General features: G+C 42.1%; 1 protein-coding gene across 1 annotated transcript in view; it reads left to right on the top strand.

Moving 5' to 3' along the window:
* The window catches only part of adgrg6 (adhesion G protein-coupled receptor G6), a gene marked incomplete at its 5' end in the record, with an annotated part of 74,509 nt that overhangs the window by 37,270 nt on the left and 30,066 nt on the right, over positions 1-7,173 (top strand). Inside the window, 5 exons of the mRNA XM_080452827.1 lie at positions 1,333-1,498; positions 2,592-2,738; positions 6,284-6,400; positions 6,735-6,780; positions 7,014-7,120. Coding sequence (XP_080308953.1) covers positions 1,333-1,498; positions 2,592-2,738; positions 6,284-6,400; positions 6,735-6,780; positions 7,014-7,120 — 583 coding nt within the window. The remainder of the gene's footprint in view (positions 1-1,332; positions 1,499-2,591; positions 2,739-6,283; positions 6,401-6,734; positions 6,781-7,013; positions 7,121-7,173) is intronic.

Below are 7,173 nucleotides of genomic sequence, written 5' to 3'. Positions count from 1 at the left end.
CCAGAGATTTTTCATTGGAAAAAAAAAAAGTACTCAGGAGCCGAGATTTTTATTTTAAGTTAACAAGGAAGTGGATGGGAGTCTAGATCTTCGAAAAATCATATCTCCTTGGTCTTTGGGTCAAATTTGAAGATTTTTTTTTTTAAGATTTGAAGATCTTTTTAATTTATTTTTTTATTATGTTTTTTTACATCAGTGGCAGTATTGGTAAACGGGAATAATTACGTCAATTACGTCAGAGGCAGTGAATGAGTTAAGAGGTGTCTGCTCTCTGACAGTATGTGCAATGTGGCCCTCTGGAGTGAGAGTGGAAACATAGTGGCCCTCTCCATCATCAAAGTTGCCCACCCCTGGTGTAGTGTGTACTAGAAGTTCCCCCCTAACTTGCACCACCAGTTTAAAAATGCATGTGAAGTGCACAGTGACTAGTTATCTAGCCTGGAGAGACCAGACGAATCTGCCAGAGCAAAAACAAAGAAATAGCCCTGGCAGTGATTTATCTTTCAGTTATAAAGAGACTGAGCTAACAGGGACGTTTTTGTTCTTGTTCAGTTTATGTCTGGTATTTATTCAGTTTGGGAAACCACCATCTCTTATTTAGCTCGTTAGCTCAAGTTGGCCGGCTCAGAGCCATCTCACTGGCACAGGGCGGCTGGTGGAATCTAACAGGGACTAGGCATCAATGTCTCAGTCGAACCCCACATTATTTCCAGTGCAGTCCATTTTGAGAGCGAGTTGCTCCCCTTGCGTAATATTGCTTAATGGTTTATCCAGATTAGCATCTTTATTCGGAACACTTAGTGTTTTGTTGATGTCCCGGGGAGAGCACTTTACTAAACGTAAACGATGTTTATATTTGGTTTATATATGGGAAAAAGAAGAAGAAAAAAGGTAGATTGCTGAATTCCTCCTTCGGCAAAGCAAAGTTGGCAATTTATCTAAGTAGGAAAGAAAAAATGGGTGTGACTGTTTGAAGTTTTCAAGAATTTAGTTTGAGCACGGGTATTCTTTGAATATAAATACTATGAAAAAATGGGGGACTTGGATGTGTTTAAAAATATATATGGGACTAAGAAGGTGTACCTTTTTCTACAAAAGATATGGGAATCACTTTTGTAGATGTGTTGTAAATGGTGTGGTGTTGTGTTGCAGTCTGTGATTGATTGTTTGAATGAACTAATGTACCAAACTTTCTTATGAATAAACGAGTGGTCTCTCTCTCTCTCTCTCTCTCTCTCTCTCTCTCTCTCTCTCTCTCTCTCTCTCTCTCTCTCTCTCTCTCTCTCTCTCTCTCTCTCTCTCTCCCTCTATCTCTCTCTCTCTCTCCCTCAGAGCTCTTAAGACCGTAGAGGAGCTGATACAGAAGCTAGAGTTCGACGGCCCGTCGGTCACCATCAGCTCCAGACACCTGGCCCTGGGCGCGCTGGCCCTCAACACCAGCATATTTAACGGGACCTCGTTCAGCGCCTTCATCCCTCCTAATACCACCGACCCCCAGGTAGGATGGATGTTAGCTTTGTGCAGACAGCTCTGCACGCTGTATTAGTTCCCTTAAGTGCAATTTATTGGCACATTCCACAAGTGATGTTTGAGGCTAATATGCTCTTTATACTTTAGACTCCGCTCCGCTTGTGGATGTTCCAGTAAATTGCACTCAAGGGAGCCGCAGTGTGTGGACCTTCTATTTTCTGTTTTCTATTGGCCCAGCACCTCCTTTAACCACTTAAGGCCTCAGGCAAAGGACTTCTAGAGAGAGCCGAGATTTTAGTTTAAAGACCAAAGGAGATCTGGCTTTTAGTACCAGAGCTCCAACTGCTACACTGCCCTTGGTCTCTTGCTTTAAATCCCTGCTTAAAACGCACTTTTATAGGTTAGCTCTCAGTGCTAACTCCTACTAATTGTTACTTCTCGTTTTTGGTTGGTTTTGTGTAACCTGCCTCTTGTATAAAGCACTTTGTGACACCATTTTGTAGACCTGACCTCGAGGGAGTCAGATTTTCTTTTTTGTTGCATGATTCGACTGAGAGATTTACCTACTTTTTCATATTAATTAACTAATAGTTTGCCTAAAATAGGATATATACAGTATCATGATTTATTGGGAGAAACCAAGCAAGTATATGTCTTTTTTTTTTGTTGCATGATTCGGCTGAGATATGGCAGTCGAATCAGACTGATTCGACTGCCGTATCTCAGCCGAATCATGTCAAAATGATTCGACTACCAGTCGACTTATAGGCAACATTTGGCCAATCAGATTCGACTTTATACATTCTTAAGGTCCTTACACACCGGGGCGATTTTTTTCATGCGAATAATACGTTTTTTTTAAAAACCTTATAAAGTCAATGCAAGCTTCCACACCAGTTTCGCGGAGCGAAAAAAGCGTCTTTTAATTATTCGGAACGAGTCCGAATTTTGCGTATATTCGCATATTCGCCGGTGTGTAACCGCCTTTAGTCGGGGACAGGCTACAATTTTGAAAGGTGCTACATGAATAGAGTGTTAGTATTATCATACTTCATTTTACGACCAAAACTCCAAAAAAGCTGATCTACAAGCTCTCTCCTCTCCTCCCCATCTCCCTGTAGATTGACTTTGAGTCGGAGCGGGTCAACCCTCTGGCTCAGGTGACTCTGCCGGCCACGCTCCTCTCCAACCTGACGCTGACTGAGGCCGACAAGGCCACCGTGTCCCGGATCAACTTCATGTTCTTCAGCAAGACCAACCTCTTCCAGGTCGGTTTCAAAGTCCCTCCCTTCAGGGGCTACATTTTACAAAAATCTGGATGCTGTCTTTCACCTGAGGTGGGTTAGGGTTAGAGCGGAGTTGGAGACCCAGGAGCGACTATAATTATGGAAATGGCACCGCCGCTTCTGGTCTTGCCAAGGACCCCCAAAATGATATGTATTTGGCCACGGACCCCCATCTGAAAATGTTTTGGGCCATGGACCCCCAGAAGAAAAGATTTAATTTTTTTTCTTTTTTTTAATTCAAACGCTTTCAAGATTTTTCTAAAATGTTCAAAAATAGCAGATGTACAAGCTCGCAGTTCGGCACTAAGTGACGCGCTGTGAGCTTGTACATATATGTATATATGCTATTTTTGAGAACCACTGTTCTAAACCACTGTTCTAAATCTTTTTCTACAAATTTCTTTTTTTTTAAACTTTAATATAGGGCTTAAGTGGTTAGCAGCTAGCCTGGTAAACCCTCCCTCCGGAAATCTCATTTGTAATTTATTTCAGGAGTGAGTCTGGCCTGATCGCCCATTCTGCAATATTGGCTGTGGGCTGGAGTTGGGCGGGAGTAATACCGTTGACTGACAACCCCTTCAGCCAATGATCGTTGTCCCCCTTCAGCCAATCAGCAGTGCATTTTTACCACCTCCAGACTAATGTGACGCAACGGGACTTTTGAGACGGCCATGCCCAAAATAGGTTGCCTTATTCGGATACATGCGTGTCACTGCCCGCCCCTGCCGGTTCTCTGATTATTATTTTTTTAAATAGGCTCTGTCATTATTAATTGACCACATATATGAAGTTAAACAACTAAATTCTATCCAAGCGATATCTTAAAAGTAAATTCCGTGCCTCAAAAAAGAAGTTTGAGAGCGTTTTAAAACCGAAAGTAAAAAGTTTAACTGCCCACAGAAAACAATGGCGGCTCGTTCCATTTTTGTCGGCTGCACTCGGTTCCATTCGGGCTCACTCGAACTTGCCACCTGATTGGCCAACTTGCACTGTCAATCACAGAACGATGAGCGACGACGCTAATAGGCTCGTCCATTTGGTGAACGGGCTAGAAACGCCCAGACAAGCCTTCAGGCCAGACTCCTTCCTGAAATCAAATGGAAATGAGATTTTCCGGAGGGAGGGGCTTTACCAGGCTAGTTAGCAGCTATTTGAAGAGGTTGTCAGCCAGAATTCAGCCTCTTTTTAGGGGTGTTTTGGGGGTGTTCACAGGTTACAAACGTTTCTTCTACAGGTTTTCCATCACGCAGCTCCTTATTATCTCCACCAGGAGAGTGCGACTATGCTTTTTGGACTGTATAAATATTACCCCCACACACACACACACACACACACACATGCACGCACGCACGCACGCACGCACGCATGCACGCACACACACACACACACACACACACACACACACACACACACACACACACACACACACACACACACACACACACACACACACACACACACACACACACACACACACACACACACACACACACACACACACACACAGCCAAGACAATTAGAGGCAGACAGACGATGGCGATATAGGCTATAAGACAAAATACACAATGATAAGTACAGTCCATTTAAATTGTGGCTCTAAGCCATCTCATCTTACCAAGCACAGAGGGTCCAAAGCCATGGAGCTCTCTGTGCTCTGAATGAAGAGCAACTGTTGCTGAAATTCAACTGCATTTGAGAGCGTCAGATTTGAATATGTTTTTACATATAGATGACCTATTATGGATCCGGGCAAGGATGAACTTCATATTCATATACCGGGCAGTAGTCAAGTATTCATATCCGCTATTGGCCACGAGGAGCTCCTGTGGCATGTTATCCCAGTTAAATGTGTCAATCGCTGTCTTGTTAATTGTGTGTGTTCTCTTGTTTATTTTAGTATTTTACTGAGTGTACAGCACTTTGGTTCAACACTGTTGTTTTTAAATGTGCTCTATAAACAAAGTGGATTGGATTGGATTGGAAATGCCTTGCTCAAGGGTGCTGCTCTGCTCACAAGGGTGCTTTTCATGTAAGATATACACTAGGCGCCCATTCTTCATGGGCATTCACACAAACACTTGAAGTCACAACATTGAACAATAATAATATTTCTGTCTAAACAATACTGAAGCAGTCTCAATGTTGCACATTTTTGAAGGCCAATTAATCTTAATTAATTGTAAATTGCACATTCATTTTCCATTTGCATTTGCATCCCCGGGTATGGACTAGAAATGATAATTAATAGATAATTAATAATAATGAATATTATTTATTTTTAATGCACATTTATCCCAACCAGTGTGGTACAGACAGACTGCAAATAAAGATGTATTTTTGACAGAAGCAGCAATTTGATTCAGTATAGAGTAAATAAATGGTAAAAGACCAGGAGGGGTGTTTATTATTAAAAGATTTCTTACCTCTTAAGAAGACTTCAAGGCTGGGTGCAATCCTAATCTGGTTTGCTACGGCATTGAAATGGAGATTACTGGTTAATATACACATTAAAACCCTTAGTGTTAGTTGTAACATTTGTAAACCTCTAAAAAGAGTACGGTGTACTGAATAATATACTTGTTGAGAGTATATTTTATAATTACGCTTTTTAATAAAACCCTTGGTTTATTAATAGTTTCTTCTTCTTCTTCTTCTTCTTCTTCTTCTTCTTCTTCTTCTTCTTCTTCTTCTTCTTCTTCTTCTTCTTCTTCTTCTTCTTCTTCTTCTTCTTCTTCTTCTTCTTCTTCTTCTTCTTCTTCTTCTTCTTCTTCTATACTCTCCAACATTCTGTAGAGTACTGCTTTTAGTTGTTGTTCTTGTCAGTAACCAGCTCAGTGGCCTTACAGTATGTTTAGAGTGTATGCTCTGAGACTGGGAGGTCACGTTGTTGCAGGGTTCAATCCCTGCTCGAGTCATGCCAAAGATATCAAAATGGTAGCCTCTGCTACTAGTGTCTTGTCCAGGGGGGTGTACGTGTACTTCAAGCTGCCTCACGCTACAGAAACAGGAGATAGGCTCCTGCCCCTATGGCGGGCCCGGCGCCACGGGGGTGCCTGAGGGGGCCTGGCACCCTCAGTTTATGTTTTAAAATTATTATTTTTTTGGAAATGTATTTTTTGAATTTTTTTATAATATTTTTTTTGATAAAAAAATCGGTAAAATCAGGCAAAAATAAGAATTAAATAACATAACCCTAACCCTAAAACCGAAATAAAGTAACAAAAAAACGCCCCAAAACTGCCAAAATCCACCCAATAACCGCAAATTATCGTACGGGTCGGGACGCATGCACGCGCGCTTCACGCACTGGTGTGTGCACCCTCACAATTTTCAACTGCACCCTTAGTCATTTCATCCTGGCAGGCCTGCCCTATGGGCCACATCATGGCTTGGGAATCGTTGGATCCCAAGGCTACTTATTTAATAATGTCACCTTAAAAACCAAAACCCACACTTGGCAGTAACGATGTGTTGTTGTTTGTTGTGTGTGTGTGTGTGTGTGTGTTTGTTTGTTGTGTGTGTGTCAGAACGAGCAGGACGGTCTGAATCTGAACAGCTACGTTGTGGCCAGCAGCGTTGGGAACATCTCCATCAGAAACCTGAAGGACCCCGTGGAGATCGAGATAGCACACCTCTTCTACCAGGTACACTACCACACGCACACACACACACACACGCGCACACGCACACACGCACACACACACACACACACACACACACACACACACACAGACACACAGACACACACACACGTGGTAATTTAACATTTAACATCCTCTCCTCCAAATGTTTTGAGCGCTCGAATCTCTTCCTATTTTTTAAGCTTTTTCATGTCCATTGAAACCAGAGCATTTGGTTTATTTATTTATTTAAACACATAGTTCTATGTATGTATTCGTTTAATCAACCTAAATGGACTCTGAATATGTTGCTGTGTTAACATAAACTTGAAGTACATGTTTTCCTGTGTCTTTTCAGGCCTCCCCGAGTCCCATCTGTATGTTCTGGGATTTCTCCATGAAGGGTCAGTTCATGTCCATGTACTTGTATTATCAGAGTCTGTCTCATTTTTCGCACATAATAATGCTCAGGCGTTATTTATTTTCCTTAGGCTTTGTAGAACATTCAACATGACATTTTTTCAGTGACACACAAGGACCCAAAACTATTTGTATAATACATTGTGGTGGGTGGTAGTAGGGGTTGAGTAAAAAGAAGGAATTATGTTTTAAAGTAATACCTCTTCATGACCACTAGATGGTGCTGGAGGCTGGAATAGAGAAGGCTGCAGAGTGGCTCCGGACTCCAACAGCAACAAAACCATTTGCCTCTGTGACCACCTCACACACTTTGGTATCCTCATGGTAAGATGTGTGTGTGTGTGTGTGTGTGTGTGTGTGTGTGTGTGCGTGTGCGT

The sequence above is a fragment of the Gymnoscopelus braueri genome (genome assembly GCF_963280865.1).
Source record: "Gymnoscopelus braueri genome assembly, chromosome: 16".
In the NCBI taxonomy this organism is placed as follows: Eukaryota; Metazoa; Chordata; class Actinopteri; order Myctophiformes; family Myctophidae; genus Gymnoscopelus; species Gymnoscopelus braueri.
Note: the sequence above shows the minus strand (reverse complement) of the source record. Positions and strands in the feature narration are given on the sequence as shown.